The 23,309-nt window shown below is 37.4% G+C and overlaps 1 protein-coding gene across 1 annotated transcript; it reads right to left on the minus strand.

The window, feature by feature from the left end:
• Positions 1-22,898, minus strand: LOC127123273 (uncharacterized). Its single transcript, XM_051053505.1, has 3 exons — positions 22,056-22,898; positions 20,286-21,848; positions 1-66 (listed from the first exon to the last, which is right to left on the minus strand). The coding sequence occupies exons 1-3, from the start codon at positions 22,896-22,898 to the stop codon at positions 1-3; spliced, it is 2,472 nt and encodes an 823-aa protein (XP_050909462.1).
• Between the last annotated feature and the right edge of the window lie 411 nt (positions 22,899-23,309).

Genomic DNA, 23,309 nt, shown 5'->3' on the forward strand with positions numbered 1-23,309 from the left:
TTAACCAGTCCATTGATTTTGGTCTTGGTCATTAGAATTAGGAACCTGTTTTTGCAGCAAATTCCACTTAGCCAAAAAATGTAATTATTTAGTTTAATAAAAAAAATTTAAAGACAAAATGTATTTGGATTATTTAGAACTTATTGGATTAAATTTTAATTATGTAATTACCTTTTAAGCTTTTCAAAATTTAACTCAATATTTATTTATGCTAATCAATTTCAACTTTTAAAAACAACATATTTCTAACTTAAGTATAATGACTTAATTTTAAAAACAACATAATTCTAACTTAAGTATAATGACTTAATTTTAAAAACATATTTCTAACTTAAGTATAATGACTTAATCTAAAAAATAACATAATTCTAACTTAGGTACAAAGAAACTAAGTATAGTGATTTAATTTAAAAACAACACAATTCTATTTTAAATACAAAAATCTAAATATGGAACTTTTAATTTAAAAAAAAACAACACAATTCTATTTTATATACAAAAATCTAAATATGTAAAAAACAACACAATTCTATTTTAAATACAAAAATCTAAATATGGAACTTTTAATTTAAAAACGACACATACATGTTTCTAAAAAATGCAAATTTAATTTGGGAACCCATGAAGAACTTAGAACTTGGTATAAATATTTGGGATGTGTAAATGGACTAGTAAATAGTGATCATAGAAACAATAACGTGGCTCTTAATACTTACTAATAGAAAAAATAGGTTTTGGATTAGTAATGTAAAAAGATTCAAACCACATTTTAGATTATGAACACACTTATGCAAATGGGCCTTTGAAATAAAAAGATCTCATGGGTAAACCACAAATGGCCGGACAAAATTGGGGTATGACAGATAGCATTCGACTGAGCTGCAGTATGGGGAGAGCTACCAGGAAAGGGATCCTTAAACCATTTACGGTCACAGTTCCTGTCAGCAAACGGCGCCATACCGAGAGCGAACTTATCCGCTTCGATGAACATGTTTAGATATTTCATGAAGATGCTGGTGTTTGGAATTTATTGACAAGTTGTCAAAGCCAGTCTGGCCCCTTCGATTGGTCGGTCTTCGTTCAGTCGCATAAGACGCTCCGATGTGGTATATCCCAGTTGGTATTCGAAGGTGGCGTTTAGCCAATGTTGAAGGAGCCACAAAGGACCCGACAAGTTCAGGGTTTTAGGGGTGTTGGCGAGGAGTTTCAGCTTCAAGGTTGCCAACCCAGGGCCTGGTAAAAAGAAGGCAACAAAAGTTTCCCCAACGATATTTGTCGACCCTCATGTATCTGGATCGCCAGGGCAATATAACTCTTGGCTATCTGCAGGGACCCGGGACAGAAGACATAATAAGAGAGCCACGGGGTGAGGAAAGCTATGTGTTCTTCATCAGACACTTCGACATAATCTTTGTTGTGATGGTCTTCGATATAATTCAGGAGGTTGGCCCGACCAAATGTGAAGGTATTCTCTGTCGAAAGCGTTGGGTCGAAAGTCTCCCCAAAAGGTGAAAGGCCGGTAATTTCCGCCACGTCGAAGAGAGTAGGCGTCAACATCCCGCATGGCAGCTGGAAGGTGTTGGTCGAACCTTCGCATAAGTAAAGGGACGCCAGCAACATGCAAGAGTTAACACGACAGGTGTACCTCGAGACCTGAATGAGGTTGAAAATCCCAGCGCTCCTCCACTGGTCTTGACGCTTGCGCTGGACTTTGTTAAGCCACGCCAAGTACTCCTTGTTGCCAGGAGTGGGCACGGAGCGAAAAACTCTAGCTTTTTCCTCAATGAACCTGACATCAAGTGCGACAGATCTGTCGAAAGTAGGAGGCATAGCGGGTTTATACCCAGGAAAGAAGGGTGCAACCTTTGTTGGGGAAGATTTGGCATCAGCAAGGGGACCGTGCAAATCCAGTAGCTTTTTGTCCACCACGAATGGGATCACCAACTGGTTTTTCCAGTTCTTGAGAATGGCTTCATCAGAAGATGAAGGTTAAGGAGTACTTTTCATCCCTTCTTTAGCAGTAAGCTTGAAGGCGATGGGGTTGTGGCCAGTACCGTAAGACACGTTTTCTTTCGTGAGAGATGAAGAAGCCATTGGAGAAATGAGGCAAAGGTTTGAGGATTTTCATAAATGATGGGTGAGAAAGCGCAGTGCAGAAGTATGCTTAAGGTTTTTCAAAAAGAGGATACACAAATATGGAAGCAGAAGAATGTGTAAAGAAAGGGAAGATTCTATTTATAAGCCAAGTGAGATGAATAGTCGAGCAACAAGTGATTGACAAGTGGTTGGCTAGGAAGTAATCAGAAGAGTTAGTGGGTTTCGGTTGAGATCCCACGACCTAGGGATGGTTGTGAATGATGGTTGAGTGTCTTGGAAATCGATCGGCCAGAAAAAAAGTCATCGTTACGTATTAAGTCATGAGTACTGACAATACAGCTAGGCAAAATATGGAACGTCAAAAGGCCAGCTTCTCGATCGACTCGCTCATGTCGAAGCCAACCTTTTCAGGAGGCAATTTGTTAACTGGAAAATTTCGGCTAAGGGAAAATCCAATTTCGATCAGGGTATCCGTCGGAAGCTCCTTGACAGAAGGGTGGACAAGTCTGACGGTCGAAACATGCAAGTTTTAGTCGAAGTCGAAAGGTTTTGAGCGGAGAATGGGAACGTGGGCATGTAAAGAGGTCGTGGATAGTTATGCGCCAAGATGGGGGAAGTGGACCGACACGTGGCACCATGAGAAGGCTTTGTAACCTCCCGACGGTTATTTTCAATTAGTATTTAAGCCAATGTCAGGTGAAATTCTAGGGGTGGCAATTTGAACATTGGCAGTAGGGGTAAAGCTTGAAGTACCAAAGTGTTTACGAGAAAAAAGTTACTCTCCTCACAAACAATGTAGTTTGCCTCCACTTTATAATTACAAGTCATTTAATCTTCGCAAAGTTTATCTTTTGTCTTGTCTCGCTTTATCGTTTATCCTTTATCGCTTCTACTTTTCATTTTACCTTTATTACTTTCCTGACTTGTCAAGAGTCTTGTTTACACCATTTCAACCAGTCATAAACATTGTTTACCAAATAGCCATACACCTAAAACACTAAGTTCGAGACTCCTTAGCCGGTCCTGCAAGTAAACCTCATATAGGTAGGCTAGAGATTGTTGCGTAAAACAATAATGATGTATGATGTGAAATTAGTGTACTGTTTTGTTGTAGAATTTGGGTGCTCTTGTTGGTAATGTTGTATGGATTGTTGCTCTTATGTTGTTGTGACTTTGATGAGAAAATCATGTTAAATCCATAATTAATTGATGAAATTGCATGTTAATTGATGGATAAATGTTGTATTAATGCTAGATGTTATTTCACATGTCGTTGTTGTTTGATTTGGGGTCTGGGAAGGTAAAATTGGAGTTTTAATTTGAACTATAATGGATAAAAATAGGGTTTTTCTGCTTCAGGGGGACGAGTGTCACCGTAATGATGACCTAGTCGTCATGTGCTGTGAAGCACTAACGGGCATCAATTGTCTGACAAGTAAACTGTCATGGTCCCCAGACACAAGTGTATGGGACGGTTATCATATGTTTGACGTGTAGGGTGACGTGGCGGTGACGAGTCTCACCTAGGTGACGGGTAACCCGCCATTCTGCCAGAATGAACATCGTTCGCTTGTTTGCTGAGAATTGAATTGTGGTTCTGATTTTTGATGTTGCTTTGTGATTAGGCTACTATTTGACCACTATTTTGGAGATATTTTGGTATTATTTATTAATGATTTTCGAATTATCCAATTACTATGATGTTGTGTATAGTTGTGGTGATTGTATGGTGATTATTTGGTGATAATGCATGTTGTGGTGAATCATGCATTATGGTGTACAAACTTCGGTCCATTTTTTGTGTGCTCTAGTCTGATGGTCTGAATTTAGGAGCGAGTAGCTGGTTCCATATGGGAATCGATGAAGCGTTACTTATGGTGATAATAGCGATTTGGTGTGCTTTGGTCCTATGGTGGGGATTCAAGAGTGAGATGGACTTGTATTTTCCATAATGGTATCACATGCATTGTATAGTCATGGTGTTGAGTATATTGCATCCATAGTTTGTATATGTATTGAATGACTATGTTGATATTGGTGATTGAGAATACTTTGGTGATGTATGTGAATGAATTATGTTGAATTATTATTGATATTTCTTTAGGCTACCCTTGCGTACTCTTGCACTATTATATATTATGAGCGTATTCTCACTCCTTTGTTGTTTGTGTGATTTTGTGCTCCTTCTTGGGATACAACCAAGCAGATAAATGAGTAGCGACTTAGAAGTTGAGGGATGACATTGAGATTGTTCTTCTTTTTCTCATTTTTATGCGATATTTAGATTCAGGCTCATTTTATTTTGGAGGAAGTTTATGCTTCTATAATATGGGTTTTGTGCTTTGTATTTTGAAAATCATCAGGCCCTAAAAATTAAAATTCTGTAAATCAAAAAATGGATTCAAGAATGAAGAAGGTGAAGATTGTTATCAAATCCCACAAAATATTTAGTGACCGGATTTTCTCTCGATAAATCGGTCACAAGTTGGTTTAAGTTACATGACATTCCACATCAAGGACACATATCCTTATTGATTATCTTTGACTAACAGAATTTCCGAAAACGATTAACGTGGTCCAGTTTGTAGAGTTAAATGATCAAAACGGTCTTTTTTTAAAGTTAAAGGAACAAATTAGACCTCGAGTGATGAAAAAAGATATTTAGCTTTTTTTAATAAAGATAATTTATTGAATAAAAAAATATAAAAAGGATGAGGAAAAATAAAACCTAACCCATCAAAAAACTAGCAAAAACGATAGTTGGACATGTCCAACCTATCTCTCAAAAAAATTTCAAAAGTACAAATAGGAAGTGAATCTCTCCAAGTGTCATAATAAAAAAAATCCAACATTTTCTAATCTATTTGTACATGCATTTTCCTATATAAAAATGTGAGATATCTTAAGTCAAAAGGAGTGTATAATATGTAAAATATTCTTTCATTTAATTAAAAGATGTCAAGGGGATAATATTTAAATTATAAAATGCATGAATGGTCAACATTGAGTCAGTTTCATGCAAAAAAAAATTTCAATTCTTCTTGTTAGCATATTTGTTAGCAAGCATGATTCCATGTAATTCAGCTTGAAAGGAGGTGCAAACTTCAATCTTAGCTGAGAAAGCTCCAAAGAATATTCATAAATTATCCTTAAATATACCACAACTATATGATTTCCTCTTGAAGCTTCATACATGTTGCACTTAATCCAATTATGACTAGGAAAACACCAATTAACTTGTATAGTTCTAGGCGTAAGAAGAGGTCGACATTTAATGTCAAAGTATTTCATAATTATAAACTCGTTAGTTGAAGAGTATGCGTGTCCTTTAAAATAAGTAGATATCATATAGAGCAACTATTTAACATGAAGAATGTCTCTATCAAAGTCACTGTTACAATTTTGAAACCTGATATCACTTCTTGTGTGCTATGTTTTCCAAAGAATGATTATGATGAGAGTAATGATCAGATTCTGGATTTTAGAGCTTCGTCTTCTACCTGCAACTTTGAATAAGGTTTCATAACTAGTTCTATCAATATTGATGTCAAATAATCACTCAATCTAATTCCAAAAAAGTAAATTGTACTCGTATCTCAGAAATAAGTGGCTTGCAGTTTCCACGTTATGATTGTAGAAAGAGCTCCTCGAAACCATATGCATTCCTCATCTAATCAAGATGTCTTATGTTACAAAAATATTATAGATTAGTTTCTAATTCACTTATGACTTAACAAATGGTATGTGTAGCGGGGTATTCGTTATCATTGAAGATATTGACTAAATCCAAGGTAAATCATACAAGTCGAGCCGCCACCACACTTCTATTTATCCAAAGGAATGGTTAGAAAGCGAACAAAAACCTAAAAGTTTTAACAAAAACTAGTAAAAGAAACAGAGATCTGGGTAAGGGGGTTGGTTATGCAATGGGAAGGTGTTAGGCACCCAAAACATCTTAGGTACTCCTAGGGAGCCCTTTTCATACTTGTTGCAAAGGTAGTTGTTTTGTGAAAATTTTATTTGTGCAAACATGATTGAAGAGATGAGAAGAGAATGTAAAAGTTATTTACATTTTGTGTTTGGATGGATAAACCCATTGCCTACGTACCCTCTTATAAAAAGATTAGGATCAAAACCTCGTAGTTCGGGGTAAAAATCTCAAAACAAATGAGTGGATTGATTGGTCCAAAAGCCTTAAGGTCTTTTGTTATCAAAGGGAGAAAACTCAACCTAAAACCACAAATCCACCATGTGAGGATTGCTTCAACATGCTAGTGAGGGGTTAACCCTATAATAAGCATGGAAGACTCATATTCCATCACTAAGGATATAGGTGAGTATTACATCTACCACAAGGATAACTCAAACCTAATAGCTAAAGGTTATGGAAAATTTTGATTAAGGAAGTGGCCACTGGAACCACAAAAGGGAATTTTGAATGGGTTATATTTACCAATTAGAAGTATATACAAAAGTGGTCAAAGTTGACATAAAGATTCAATTCAAAATGAGTGTTATGAAAAGAAAGTTTGAAAATCAAAAGCATAAGGCTTAGGTTTCTAATGTTGAAAACAAGTGTTAATGTTTGCACAAAAAGGGTTTTGTCTTGGGTTAGGGTGGAGAGAAGAAGAAGAAGAAGAGCTAAGTCCTAAGGAAAACAAAAAGATGAGGGATAAGAAATGAAACCACACTAGGAGTTCCTCTCTTGAGATCATATTGATGATCCAAGTAGCTCCTATCCTTTGGAATAAGCAAGCACAAAGTATAAGCAATCAAACAAGTCTCATAAGAGATCCTCAATGTATCTTGTATCTTCCACTTAGATGAACATGGTAATGATCCTACAATTAAGCTCAAATGGAAACTCCTAGTTCAAGAGCACACACATCAAAAGTTCCAAGGGGTAAAACATTCTCCTAACCAGAGACCAAGGAAACAACAAACTAAAAGGGAGATTAAGACTCAAGCCTAATAGTTCTCATGCAATCAGCATCCCTAAGTTGAGGTTTCTAACAAGAACTTAACTCACAAGTAAACAAACATCACACACTATATCCATACAAGAGGCTCAAACAATGGGTGGGCTTTAGTCAAGAGGGGTCATGTCAACCTCGACAAACAAGCCAAACTGTAAAGGGTAATCTGTAGCTCTTAACCACTAACATTGAACGTTAGGGTGAAGCTGATCAAAATGGTAATAAGGATGAGACCTCATGCTCTTAACCCTGGCCAGGGTGAGCTTATGACAAAGAAAGCGTGGGGATCCAGAAAGTGGGATCCTTTTCCACTTGACAGACTCTGGACAAAGATCTGGGGCACATGTTCAGAAGCATCAGCACGTAGTGCGAGCATAAAGAACGACACACTGAATAACGGGGGATTGGCTACTAATCCCTTTTATCCGTTAATTGCCTCTTCTCTTGGAGGTCTTATCAAATAACACATGCCTCTTCTTGGAGGTCTTTGAGCACAATTTTAAACAAACACAAACAGAGCCTCTGAAGGAGGACTTGCCAGCAAAATGCCTGCAAAAAAAGTGACAGGACTTCAGACTACATGAAGTAAGAAGCTAACTACCTGAGTGGTGTATCAACCATAATCCAATGCTCAAGCAAGAGCTAAAGCAAGCAACTAAGGTACCTATACAAAGACTAAACAATTAGTACTTCAGTCATACAACCAGAAAACAAACAGTGAAACCCTCTAACAGTTACACAATTCAGGGCATAAGTGCCCTAGCACTCAAATGAGCTCATGAGTTCACCACATCAATTAAAACCCTACAAAACAACAATAGGTCAGTACTCAAATGCATTTGTATCTCACAAGATTAATGATGAGTATCCAAACCTAAAACACAAGACAAAGTTAGTTTATGTGCATTTAAACAACACAACAAAACACCAACAAACAAAAGCATAAGAGATGAGTTCAAAACCTAACCAAATGACCAAACCAGAACCCACCCTTCTACACATTACACCTTCCAACACTCCACTAAATGTCCTCAAAAGGACCAACATCAAATCAATAATCAAATGCCTCAAATTGCCTATGCCATGCAATGACCAAAAAATAGGCACAAAATGAACTTCCAACTTAGAAAATTCATATCAAATCAGAAATGCATGCAATGACTTTGAGATTTTTTGTACAAGTTCCTCATGTCATGAATAATCATCATGCAAAAACTCAAATCCAGAATGATGCAAATGTTATGTGAACAAAAATGCACCAATTCAATGTCAAAAATGTGACACAAATTGTCACATTATTCTCTATGTGTCAAAAATGATGATAACATGTGAGAAAAATTCCAAACCAGTGACCAATAATTCATATTATGTATTAATGTCATGTATGCAAAAAATTGAATCAAATGGCTCAAAAATGAGGATTTCACAATGCATTGAATGCAATAGATCAAATTAGCACAATGTTCATTCAAAAATTCACAAATAACAATCCAGACATCAACAATTCATGAAATTAACATCATAAAAAAGTAGACATCCATAAAAAACCATGAAAAAAAATTGGGACTCATTTGGATCATTTTTGGATTTTTTATGAATTAAACAAAGTGACTAAAATAAATGGAAAATGGAGGGAAAAGAATTAATTCAAATAAACTCAGAAATAACCACAGCCATCAGATATGGCGCGCATCAAGATCAAAGGCTCAGATTCAAACTACCAAAACGCGCCGTTTCATTTAATCCACTCAGCATGCACATTCAGCAGTCAAACACACGCGTGGCTCAGTCAAAACGCGCTCATCCAATCAATCTCACACGCAAGGCACACATGGCTCACAGTCAGCACAAAACCCTAAACACGCAGACGCCGGAGCTACAGCTCCGGTCGTCTTCTCCGGCAAGCCTCACGGTGGCGTCGCCGTGAAAATTTCCAGAATTCCACAAGGCCTATATCATTCCACTCAGTTTTCAATGCTGGTTCCAAATCTCACATCAATTTCTCCTAATTCCTCATAGATTCTTCAGATCGAAGCGAAACATTTTCTAGATCCAAACTTTCAGTTCACACCAAATCCTCAATAATCATCCAAATTCAATTCTAAACATATGTACATGCTCTACTCATCAAGATCTACCATTCTATGATCTAAAAATAGCAAAAAGAGAGAGTGAAAATTGCATCACCTGGAAATGGAGCTTTCTGAAATCGCGTTCTCACAGGCTATGAAGCTCCAGATCACTTCCTCTACACTTCCTTTGAAGCTTTATGCAAAAAGAACTGGATGAAACTCCTTGAATGCACCTCAATTTCCAAATCCGATCCACTTGATAATGCTCTTGAACTACTTGAATTCTTGATGAATTGCACCAAATGAATGATGATTCTTGATCAGTGAAGGATGAGGATCAAGAATATGTAAAGATCTTTGAGCTTTGTGTGAAGAAAATGAGAATTCGAAGTGAGAGAAATTTTGGAGAGTTTCTTGAATTTTGATCTGAAAATGCTATTATCCCAGTTATGATTAGGGTTTCTGTTTATATACTCCATGCTAATGACAATGCTAATCATATTTTCCATTGGTTAATCATGATTAGTGAGATATGAAGCCATTTGCAAAAATGCAAAATGAGCTCATGTAGCCATAATACACGTGCTTCTCTCCATGCTAAGCTTTCAATCCACTTAAGAACATCCAATGGTCATGATTTGGATATCAATTTGCTTGTATCTCAAGCCAAAAATGAATGTTGAATATTTTCTTCAATTTGCACATGTGTGAAATAATGAACATACAAGCCTCTCTCATGCATGGCAATGGCTCATTTTGAGATGTCTTGAACATGAGAAGCATTTTTCCAAAAGAATGAACCAATTTGGAGCATTGTATCAAAAGTTATGCCATTTTGAATTTCCATGCACACTTTGTGATCAAATGACCATAACTTCTCAACCAATCATCATATGGACATGAATTGGGACTTTTTGGAAAGGGGAGACAAAAATCTACAACTTTCATGTTCACCAAAAATACATTTGAAACTTCTTTGACATTGACAAGTCAAGTTGAAAGTGGACCAAAACTTGCCAAATTTGGAAACTTTGAATTATAGGTCATTTTCCATTTTTAGTAACTTTTGCCATTGTCGCGGCGGGATTTTTCACGAGATTAAGTATTGATTGAACTTAACCCATTTGAAAAATATTTTAAATGCAAGAGTCGCCACCGTCTTTTATTTTATCCAAAAAGAGGAAGGGAAAAATAACGATAAATCCCTTTAGAGTTACGGGTTCGGGGGTTGGTTATGCAAAGGGAAGGTATTAGCACCCTCTACATCTGTGGTACTCCACAGGAACCTTTTTGCTTATGTTTATGTGAATGCTTTGCTTTTTTCGCTTTGATCGTTTGATTGGGGAGATGAGAAAAGAACTTGATTTTATTGCTTTTTGGACTCGATAAAGTCGTAGACTTCATGCCTACGTATCTCCAAGGCGCAATGGAGAAATCAGAATCCACGTAGTTCTCCCAAAAGAACTAGGGGAAAGTCTATTTTGTTGATTTTAGATTGGCGTGTCTTGCCATCTCTTGCTCGACCTAGGCGGGAGGCTTCGAGACTGACACGTCCTTTTGAAAATGTTTTTAAACTGAAAAGCCAAAGCTGGTAAAAGATTTGAATGAGCCTAAACCCTGAAACAATAAATAAATGGGCTCATTATAAGGAAGCCCAAGAGTAAGCTTGTGAGTGTGCGAAAAGGGTTTCTTAAACGGCGACCGTTGGAATCGCATCGGGTTTCTCTTTTTTGGATTTTTCGATTTTTTAACATAAAACGTGAACAATACGATTAAACACACAATACAGAACATAAAAAATGCGAGAAAGTAAATTATTACAACACAGTTAGCTATGAATAGTTAGTATTACGAATAGTCAGTGGAGTTAATCGAGCTGAAACTGAAACGAAACGGTTAGTAACAACATAAACAAATATAAAAAAACAATATAAACATTTACTTTAGACAAAATAAACATTTGATATAAATAAACATTTAATTAAAATAAACATTTAAACAAATAATTAATTTAACTAACATTTAAATAAAACATATATGCAAAATAATAATAAAAGATAAACAATATTTAGTAAACAAAAGTAATATATATATATATATATATATATATATATATATATATATATATATATATATATATATATATATATATATATATATATATTTATATTTTAGACAATAAATATATAGTAGACAAAAATAATATATATGTACATTTAGACAAATAATATATAATAGACAAAAATAATATATATATATATATATAATATATATATATATATATATATATATATATATATATATATATATATATATATATATATATATATATATATATATATATATATATATATATATATACAAATAATATAATAGACAAAGATAATATATATATATATATATATATATATATATATATATATATATATATATATATATATATATATATATATATATATATATATATATATATATATATATATATATATATATATATATATATATATATATATATATTTAGATATATAATAGACAAAAATAATATATATATATATATATATATATATATATATATATATATATATATATATATTTAGATAAATAATATATTAAAACACATGTCGGCAAGCCGGAACTTTGCCGATTTCAGAGATAAGTGAAGAATATTACCTTGTGTGAAGAGGATGAACTTCTGATCGTCCAAATGATCGGACGAAAGCTGGAAACCGTCACCGACGCAGTGCTGGCTGCCTTCGTGAGTACCTGACTTCAACGTCGCTTTTGATCGGTGAAACGACGCCGGAATGAAATGAATCTTGGATATTTGTGACCTGGACTCAACGAACTTCAAAGATATGAAATCGGTTTTGTGTTTCGGTGAATAATCGGGACGATTTTGGGTTAACGAAAATGAAGAACAAGTGAAATACGGTAATGCTTTTGAAAAAATATTTCTTTTCAATTCTCTGTTTCTCTCACCACACGTTTTTTCCTTACTGATCCACCACCACCTTTTTTCTTACTAACAACATTTATATATATATATTTAGATTACTTAAACAATAGGAAACCTAAAAAATATCTAACATAAATTAATAATATATATTTAGATTACTTAAACAATAGGAAACCTAAAAAATATCTAACATAAATTAATAATATATATTTAGATTACTTAAACAATAGGAAACCTAAAAAAATATCTAACATAAATTAATAATATATATTTAGATTACTTAAACAATATGAAACCTAAAAAAATATCTAACATAAATTAATAATATAATTAATATATTATATAATAATAATAATAAACTAATATAATATTAATCCTAATTAAATAGACTAATTAACAACTAAACACAATTAATATTAAGCACAAATAATATTAAACGGCACACGATTAAAATACGATAAAATCGAGCGACACGAACGCGATAAAAATGATGACAATTTGCACAGCAAAACAGACAAATTGATAAAACCAATAAACCAGTAAACCGGTAAACCAGTAAAATCAACAACACGACTCAAACAGACTCGATTAAATCACACGGCACAACACGTAATTAAATAAACAACCCTAGGCAATAATAAAATCAACACGACATCACGAAAACGCTGACAAACACAATCACAAATAATCGGACAATACGAAAACTCTAATATATTCGAAATACAGTCAAAATACCGACAAACAAACAATTAAATAGATAAAAACGCACAAAACCTAATCGAAGCGATGCCACACACAAAAGAGATAAGCGAGATAAATACGAGGCAACGATATCGGCCAGGTTTTGCTAAAACAACGAAATACAACACGGTAAGCAACGAAAACACACAAAACCTAATCAAACCAGTTGTCACGCGAAGTTTAAGAAATTGAGATGAATACGAGACAACGAGATTAATCAAGATGTGGTCAACAAAGCCAAAGTCAAATTTTGGGGTGCGACAGATGCCCCTATTTAATTAACTTAGGCCAGATAGCCGGAGGCTATCGAATGGCGTAAGGTAATTAAATATGACAAACGCCACAAAATTTGACCGCAAATGCATGTATGCATGATGCAAAAGACAGACAGACACAGAGACACAGGAGTGCAAACTCTACTGGGGAAGGACATACACCGACTCAATGCATGAAGGTAAACACTGAGAACACTCAGCTGGGGAAGATTCACTACCTATTCATAGATGGAAAATAGGAGGAAAAAAGATATCGACTCAATGCTGACGATACATCACTATCTCATAGATGAAAGTGGGAAAAGATCAATATAACAAGAGTACTGATGTGACAGTACATTACCAACTCAAAGATGGAGGTAACAGAAAAGATGAATACCAACTCAAGGATGAAGGTATAACAAGGGCATCATAAGAATCGAACTGCGTTGACTTATGGTTGACAGCTCACTACCCACTCATTGATGAGGTAAACAGGACATGCCAACTCAAAGTTGAAGGCAAGCTTCAAAAGATTGATAATAACACTGCTAGGGAAATCAAATTCCAACTCATTGATGATGGTGTAGATGAAGAATCAGATCTAAGGATCATTGTGCAAACTTACAGTTGAATGCACACTACCAACTCATTGATGAGGTAGACAGAGAAATGCCGACTCAAAGTTGAAGGCAACCACCGATTCATTGACAAAGGTGTTTAAAAGAATTTAGAACATATTTTCCTGGAGATGTTTATCATTACCGACTCAAAGATGACGGTGGAAGGACAAAATGTACCTAACTCATAAATGAAGGTACTCCATCAACTCAATGACGAAGATGGAATCAGAAGTTATCTGTGCAGACTCAAAGATGAAAGAACACTATCAGTTCAACAAGGATCAAACATACCCTACTCATAGATGAAGGTACTCCATCAACTCAAAGACGAAGATGGAATCACAGGAAAATGTGCGAACTCAAAGATGAATTCATATTACCAGCTCAAAGTTGCAGGTACTTCACCAACTCAAAGACGAAGGTGGAATCAAAAGGAATCTGTGCTAAACTCAAAGACGAAAGCACGCTACCAGCTCAAAGTTGTAGGTAGAACCATGGAACTTTCTGTGAGGATGTTATCAACTCATAGATGGAGATAGTAATTAATTTATCCGAGGGATAACAAAGGTTACCACTCATGGATGTAGGTAACTCAAGTTTGTAACGGGTACCAACTCAAAGATGAAGGCATAAAGGACTTGGACACAATATCTGTCATGTCTGTTTTACTGAATGAGAGTCACAAAGACTATATTGTTGCCTTCTTTTACTGGCAATTTCTGAGCTTTATCTGGAGACACGAGGTTCAAACTAGGATAGAACTAGAATGAAACGATCAAACAAGACTTCAACTGAAGAGGAATGAACTCATCAGGATTTACAACTGAAACAACCATCTTCCACGAGGCATAGATCTCTGTGGGGAACATGACCAATAAAAGGTATTTTGCTGCTTATGAGGATACTCTATATGGAGAGATTGATTCAACCCACAATATAAACAAGGAAACAAGGTGCATATGAATGCAAGTATGATATGTCATAGATATGCATGAATATTTAGTAATGAATGCATGATGGACAGACAAAACTAGGAATAACTAAAAATGTTAACAGCTGCATAAGGACTTGCTGGAGATTTGCACTGAGACTCGCTAGGGAGTAGTACAAAGACTTGCTGGGGAATTGGTACAAGAGCACCATATCCAGGTTTCTTTAAAAGTTTGTCTCTGCTGAGGATTCCGTAGAAGAATGGAGATGCCTTCTACTTCAAAAATGCAGGAGATTCCCTGTGGTTCTTGAATTTGTGAGGTATATGAGGATTGGACCTTTCTGAGGACTCCGCTGGGGATACAAGGTGTTATCCTCTGGAAATAAGATGATATTGTAAGAGAAGTCCTGCAATTCTTGAATTTGCTGATAATGCAGAAGGGATTATTCTTCTGGAAGACTCTGCTGGGGATAAAGTCCGCTGGGGATAAGTGGTATCTTTCCAGGGAATAAGAATATAGGGGAAATCTATCCTTGATTTTTTGCTTTAATTATCATGGAGACTTTCTGTATCTGAAGACTCTGCAGGGGATTATGGTGTCTGATATCTGGTTACGAGATCTTTCCTCTAGGAGACTCTGCCGGGGAACAGTGATGTCTGACCTTTGAATATAAATGAAAATTTTAGGAGAAATCCTGCAATTCTTGAATTTGCTAAAAATGCATAACACACTCTTCTTTTACTACAAAACATTACTGAGGAGGAGACATATCCTTCTATTGAATGGACAGAGAACAACAGGAGATTCCCTGTAGTTTCTGAATATCAACTTTCTTCACTCGCTGAGGGATGGAGACCTCTGTATTACTCCTGCTCAGGGAAATCAAATCTTCCTTCTCATCCTCTGCTGGGGACATTGCTGATCCCGCTTTAATAAATTACTGGGGAAATACCTGTAGTAATCCCATAGGCCAAATCTGTAACTTAAAACCTGGATCAAAGTCTTCATGATCAATTAACCGGGGAGTCTTCATGATCAATTAAACTGGGGAGTCTTCATGATCAATTAACTGGGGAGTCTTCATGCCCCAAGTGAAGGGAATAAACTTCTTGAAATATTTCTTGCATGATCTCTTGAGGAAAACTAGGAAGCATAGCTGGGGATATCCAGAATCACAACCTCTGCTGGAGAAATATTACTGCCAAGACACCTGTGGAGATTTTTTCATCATATACATATAAGGATAGTAATATGAACATGTCTAGTTGGAATCACATGATTTTAGAATTACTGGGACCGCATGTCTCAATCCTTTTATTGATGTCCACAAATCAAAGTAAATAATCTTTATAGTTTTCAAAAACTGTTTTTAATTCAAAACTTTTGTTTCAAAACATATCTGTCAAAGTAAAAGAACTTTCGTAAATTGAAATGAAAATTAAGAGTGCCAAGAAATATAGAAAGGCTCAAATTGATTTGATAGGATGGTAATTAGCCAACAGCATGATTCCATATATCTTTACAAATTGGAAAATGGTAATTTCGTGGAAAAAGGGTACGTTGAACTACAATGACATCATTCTCTCTTCCACTTTTGAAACCTGTATTGCAGCCTTAAGAAAGTTGGAGAAATGTTGAAAATATTCTGATACTTCAATGATCTTGTCTCCGTTATGCAGTTACTTGCCTGAAATCCCTAACTTTTGCCTAGATTGCCCTTTCGGGTTTTCAATCTACCGGGATAATATTTTCTTTGTTTTTTATGTCTCTAATTTTTGCCTGGACCGCCCTTTCAGGTTTTTAGTCCACCGAGACGCTCATTTTTGCCTAAGCCGCCCTTTCGGGTTTTCAACTTAGCGAGCTGTTCTTTTCATTTTTTAGGCGAAGTATTTCTTGACTGCATCTGTATTCACGGGACGTGGAAGCTCTTCACCATCCATGTTTGTAAGAATTAAAACACCGCCTGAGAAGGCTTTCTTGACAACATAGGGTCCTTCATAGTTAGGAGTCCACTTGCCCCTAGAATCATTGTGAAATAGTATCATCTTCTTGAGTACAAGGTCACCCTCTTTGAATTCTCTCGGCTTAACCTTCCTATCAAATGCCTGCTTCATTCTCTTTTGATATAACTGTCCATGGCTAAGGCAGTCATTCTTTTTTCTTCAATCAAATTCAATTGATCGTATCTGCTTTGACACCATTCAGCCTCTGACAACTGAGTTTCCATTAGTATCCTCATTGATGGAATTTCAACCTCTATCGGTAACACAGCTTCCATACCGTATACAAGTGAAAATGGCGTTGCCCCAGTTGAAGTACGGACTGATGTTCTATATCCGTGTAGTGCAAAAGGCAGCATTTCATGCCAATCTTTGTAGGTAACAACCATCTTTTGAATGATCTTCTTGACATTCTTATTTGCAGCTTCAACTGCCCCATTCATCTTGGGACGGTAAGGAGAAGAGTTGTGATGCTCGATCTTGAAACTTTCACATAATTCATCCATCATTTTGTTGTTCAGATTGGAGCCATTGTCAGTGATGATCTTGTTTGGAATGCCATATCGGCAAATGAGATTATTTTTGATGAATCTGACCACCACTTGCTTTGTCACCTTTGCATACGAAGCTGCTTCCACCCATTTGGTGAAGTAATCAATTGCCACGAGAATGAAACGATGTCCGTTGGAAGCTTTGGGTTCAATCATACCGATCATGTCAATGCCCCACATTGAGAATGGCCAAGGAGCAGAAATCACATTCAAAAAGGTTGGTGGTACATGAACCTTATCAGCGTAGATCTGACATTTGTGACACTTCTTTACAAATTTGCAGCAATCTGATTCCATGGTCAACCAGTAGTAACCAGCTCTCAACATCTTTCTTGACATAGAGTGGCCGTTTGCATGAGTACCAAAGGAACCTTCGTGAACTTCTTTCATCAACATTTCTGCTTCCTTTTTGTCAACACATCTGAGTAAGACCATGTCATAATTCCTCTTATAGAGCACATTCTGATTAAGGAAGAAACTGCCTGACAATCTTCTCAAAGTCTTTTTATCTTTTTCTGTTGCTCCAAGAGGATACTCCTGAGTCTGAAGGAAATGCTTGATATCGTGGTACCATGGTTTATCATCAAAACTGGCCTCAGCTGTAAACACATGTGTTGGTCTATCAAATCGCTTGATCACAATTATGGGTACTTCGTTTGGAAAACCCACTTGATACATTGAAGACAACGTAGCTAGAGCATCCGCCATCTGATTCTCATCCCGAGGAATGTGATGCAACTCAACCTTGGTGAAGAAAGTCAACAATCTTCTTGCATAGTCTTTGTATGGGATCAAGCCAGGGTGGCGTGTTTCCCGTTCTCCTTTGATCTGATTGATAACTAACGCTGAGTCACCATAAACAGTAAGATTTTTGATGCGGAGGTCAATGGCTTCTTCAAGACCCATGATACAGGCTTCATATTCAGCAATGTTGTTTGTACATTCAAAACAAATTCTTGCCGTGAAAGGAATATGAGAACCTTCTAGAGCGATAATGACTGCACCTACTCCATGTCCATAAGCGTTGGAAGCTCCATCAAATACTAAACCCCATTGAGAATCTGGTTCAGGTCCTTCTTCAGGAAGTGGCTCTTCACAATCTCTGGATTTTAGGAACATGACATCTTCATCAGGAAACTCATCCTCATTATCATTGTGATCTTCAACGGGTTGGTGAGCAAGGTACTCGGCTAACACACTGCTCTTGATAGCTTTCTGGGTATGATACTCAATGTCGTATTCTGATAACAGCATCTGCCATCTTGCAATCTTACCAGTGAGTGCAGGCTTCTCAAAAATGTACTTGATTGGATCCATTTTGGATATCAACCAAGTGGTGTGACTTAACATATACTGCCTCAATCTCTTAGCAGCCCAAGCCAATGCACAACATGTCTTCTCGAGTAAGGAGTATCGTGATTCACAGTCAGTAAATTTCTTGCTTAAGTAGTAAATGGCATGCTCTTTCTTTCCAGTTTCGTCTTGTTGACCCAGAATACAGCCCATAGAATTCTCAAGCACTGTCAAATACATAACCAACGGTCTTCCAGCAACAGGTGGTAACAAGATAGGAGGCTCCATGAGGTACTCTTTGATACTGTCAAATGCTTTCTGACAATCCTCTGTCCAAACACAATTCTGACTCTTTCTCAGCAATTTGAAGATAGGTTCACAAGTGGCAGTCATGTGAGAAATAAACTGGGATATGTAATTCAATCGTCCTAGAAAACCTCTCACTTGCCTTTCTGTTTTTGGTGCGGGCATCTCTTGGATAGCTTTTACTTTATCTGGATCAACTTCAATGCCTTTTTGGCTGACAATGAAGCCCAAGAGTTTACCTGACCTGACGCCAAATGTGCATTTGTTCGGATTGAGGCGAAGACGGAACTTCCTCAATCGTTGAAACAGCTTCAATAGATCTACTAAGTGACCTTCTTCTGAACGAGACTTCGCGATCATGTCATCCACATAAACCTCAATCTCTTTGTGCATCATGTCGTGAAAGAGCGTTGTCATGGCTCGCTGGTAAGTAGCACCTGCGTTCTTCAACCCAAACGACATTACTTGATAACAGAATGTTCCCCATGGTGTTATGAAGGTAGTTTTTTCCATGTCTTCGGGAGCCATTTTGATCTGGTTATACCCGGAGAATCCGTCCATGAAGGAGAATATGTCAAACTTTGCTGTATTGTCTACCAACATGTCAATGTGAGGCAGGGGAAATCATCCTTTGGGCTTGCTCTATTTAAGTCACGATAGTCGACACACATTCGTACCTTCCCGTCCTTCTTAGGAACTGGCACAATATTTGCTATCCACTCTGGATACACTGAAGTGGCAAGAAAACCAGCATCTATTTGCTTCAGAACTTCTTCTTTAATCTTGACGGCCATATCTGGATGTGTTCTTCTTAATTTCTGTTTGACCGGTGGACATTCTGGCTTCAAAGGTAGCTTGTGCTCTACGATGTCAGTGTCGAGACCAGGCATATCTTGATAAGACCAAGCAAACACATCTACATACTCTTTCAACAGGCTGATCAATTGCTCCTTGACCTGTGGGGATAACAATGCTCCAATTTTGACTTCTTTCGGATTTTCTTCCGAACCCAAGTTGACTGTTTCCAAAGGCTCCTTGTATGGCTGAATAGTGTCTTCTTCATTTTCAAGCTGGCGGGCGACCTCTTCTGGAATCTCATCCCACTCTTCCTCTTCAGCTTCGAATACAGAATGTTCAAAGTTGGGAGAGGGCATGATGTCATTGTGTTCAACGGGTTTAAGTAACCTGTACAAACAATTATTTTTAGAGGACTGACCATGACATGCAAAAATGTGTTCTTTTTAAGGTTTTTTTTGTGTTACCATTTTCCGAAAAAGCTGAAAAGATAAAAGGACACAAGTGTATAGGAACACAAAAGATCTTTTTCATGGATAGTACGTTTTTGACAAAAGTGCCCATTTTACAAAATTAATGCTTCGCGCTTTGGGCTAAAGCGGAAGATTTTTGAAAACTGAAAAGCTTAATTACTTTGATATGTGGACACAATGTGGGATGTCAACTGCGGTCCAGTTCTTCATAACTACTCCTGGTGTCACAAATCTGGGGCCTTCGTCTTCTGTCTTTTTCTCAAAAGTATCCTCTTCAACTGCTACCATGTTGATAAACCCACCGCTGTGAAAGATATCTTTGAAAGGTCGCACCACTGAAGTCTGCACTTGTTTTCCATCAACAAAGCCTAATCCTGCATGGTTAACGTTTTCTGGCAACTCTATCACCTTGCCCCACATTTCTGTAGGACCTGTCTTGACAATCTGCTGGGCGTCTTTGAATGACGCGATTGAACCTTCACTTTTCTTGTAATCATCGATGGTCAGGGCCTGAAATGGAGTTTGAACAGTCGTCTCGTCTACTTCTATCACACTAAACGATGAAAGGTGGCTAATCAGCATAGCCTGCTCCCCATTAACCGTCACTATTTGCCCATTCTTGACAAACTTTAACTTTTGGTGTAACGTGGATGTAATGGCACCCGCCTCATGAATCCATGGGCGTCCGAGCAGACAGCTATAAGCTGGCACTATGTCCATAACCTGGAAAGTGATCTGGAATACGTGTGGTCCAATACCAATAGGCAAATCAACTTCTCCAATGACTGTTTTTCTTGATCCATCGAACGCTTTCACAATAATTCCACTGTGCCGCATTTGCCCCCCTTTATACTTTAGCTTCAACAAGGTAGACTTGGGCATGACATTCAGAGATGAACCGGTGTCAATTAGGATATTAGACAAAGAATCCCCTTGACAATTGGCTGAGATATGGAGAGCGAAGTTGTGATTCTTTCCTTCTTCTGGCAGTTCTTCATCACAAAAGCCTAAGCCATTGCACGAAGTGATGCTGCCTACAACATTGTTGAACTGCTCTGCTGTTATATCCTGTTCTACAAAGGCTTGATCAAGCACCTTCAGTAGTGCTTCTCTGTGGACAGCTGAGTTCAATAATAAGGACAGGATCGAGATTTTTGACGGTGTCTGTAGCAACTGATCTACCACTTTGTAGTCACTGAGCTTGATAATTCTGAGTAGTTCATCTGTTTCTTTATCAAGGGTTGAATTGCTTGTTTGCCCTTCTGCTTCTCTTGTCACTGGTACCACGACTACTGGATCTTTCTCAACATTTCTACTTGGGATAACCGGCGGAGCGAACACGCGGCCACTGTGCGTCATTCGGCTATTTGCTGCGATATTGGTAACTGAGGCTAAGGTTTTAATCTCGACCTCTTTACCGTTCTCAATAATAGTTGCTGCATAGCGGTAGGGGACCGCTTTATCTGAAGTGTAAGGCATTGGTCCCGGAGGGCAAATCACCACTGGCTCCCTCGGATGATAAGCTATCTCTACTTTCTCTGGAATGTTGAAGCAAGGAATGATGACATTCACCTCTTGTTCTTGTGATTCTGGAGAACTCACTTGTCCAGAAATCTGAATCAAACCCTGATCAAGGACGCCTTGCAAATCATCTTGAATCTTTCTACAACCTCTTGAATTGACTGAACATGTACCACAGATCTGGTGGTCATGTTGGAATAGACCATGAACACATAAAACAGAATGAATTTCAACCAAAGACTGCCGAATCTCCTCTATCTTCGTAACACGTTGTTCATTGAGACAAACTTATATATTGTTCACTGATGAAGGACCATGACTTGGCATTGGATTGTCCTTCACATTGGGACCCATGTTCTTGAAGGTCAGGATACCTGCTCTTGTCAACTTTTGTACTTCTAACTTTAAAGCAAAACAGTTGTCTAAGTCATGACCTGGAGCATTCTGATGAAAGGGACAAGATACCTCTGGCTTGTACCACCAAGGTAGCACTTCTGGTACAGGAGGTCGTGGTCGTGGTTGCACAAGGTTTTTAGTGATCAAAGCTGGATACAATTCTGCATATGACATCGGAATTGGATCAAAATTGGTTCTTCTTTGTTGCTGTGGTGTACGTTGTTGTAACTGATGTTGATGTTGTTGAGGTTGATGTTGTTGCTGATACTGAGTATTCTGTTGGAAGCGGTTGGTACGCTGCTGAGGGTATTGGACTTGAACTGGAGCGGAAGTGATTACTGGAGTCACGGCTGTTATATGTTGGTGTTGGGAATGGTAAGGATAATTGATCCTTCTTGGATGATTATAGGACACAACATTAGTTTCTTGTTCCTTCTTTTTCATAAAACCGCCGTACCTCTTTGCCCCGCTTGAAGATGAACTTCCTTCTCTAACTAGACGCCCTTCTCGAACTGCTTCCTCTAAACGGACTCCCATGTTTACCATGTCAGTAAAGTCTGTAGGAGCGCTTGCAATCATCCTCTCGTAATAAAAAGTATCAAGAGTCTTTAAGAACACTTTCGTCATCTCCTTTTCTTCCATAGGTGGAACAACCTGTGCTGCAATTTCGCGCCACCTTTGCGCGTATTCACGGAATGTCTCATTTTCTCTTTGTTGCATGGACCTCAACTGATCTCGGTCTGGCACATTATCAAGGTTGTATTTGTAATGTTTGATAAAGGCCTCCCCTAAATCGTTGAAAGTCTTGATCTGAGAACTGTCTAATCCCATATACCAGCGTAAAGCTGCACCGGTAAGGCTGTCTTGAAAACAATGAATGAGCATCCTTTGGTCGTTGGTGTACATTGACATCTTTCGCACGTACATAACCAAATGGGTCTGTGGACAAGAACTTCCTTTGTACTTTTCAAATTTTGGTAGTTTAAATTTTGCTGGCATCCTTACGTCTGGAACCAAACACATATCATTTACATCTCTGCCAAACAGTTCTTTCCCACGAAGAGCTTTTATCTCTTTTTGTAATTTTGCAAACTGATCCTGGAATTCATCCATTCTATCATTGAGACCAGGATCCTTACTTGGGGTAGGGCCGTGATAGACAGGTTCTCCTAGGTGAGGAGTATAGTGAACAACGGGAGGCACATTAGTGAAGACAAGAGCATTTGGTGGAACGAACTCTTGTTGATATCTATCTTGATTAAGATCCCTGGGTATTTCCCAAGGACGGGATGATGTGATGGTAACAGAAGTGACTGGGACAGC

This window comes from Lathyrus oleraceus, chromosome 2 (genome assembly GCF_024323335.1).
Source record: "Lathyrus oleraceus cultivar Zhongwan6 chromosome 2, CAAS_Psat_ZW6_1.0, whole genome shotgun sequence".
NCBI lineage: Eukaryota > Viridiplantae > Streptophyta > Magnoliopsida > Fabales > Fabaceae > Lathyrus > Lathyrus oleraceus.

Bases quoted from the DNA above. Each gene is read 5' to 3' on its own strand.
- LOC127123273 (XM_051053505.1), bottom strand. From the start codon at position 22,898: ATGTCAATGTACACCAACGACCAAAGGATGCTCATTCATTGTTTTCAA. The intron at 21,849-22,055 runs GTATCTTGTCCC...CGTGTTACGAAG, and splicing joins CTTGGTGGTACAAGCCAGAG to ATAGAGGAGATTCGGCAGTC. The intron at 67-20,285 runs GTAGTTATGAAG...TTTTTGGCTAAG, and splicing joins CCAGATTTGTGACACCAGGA to TGGAATTTGCTGCAAAAACA.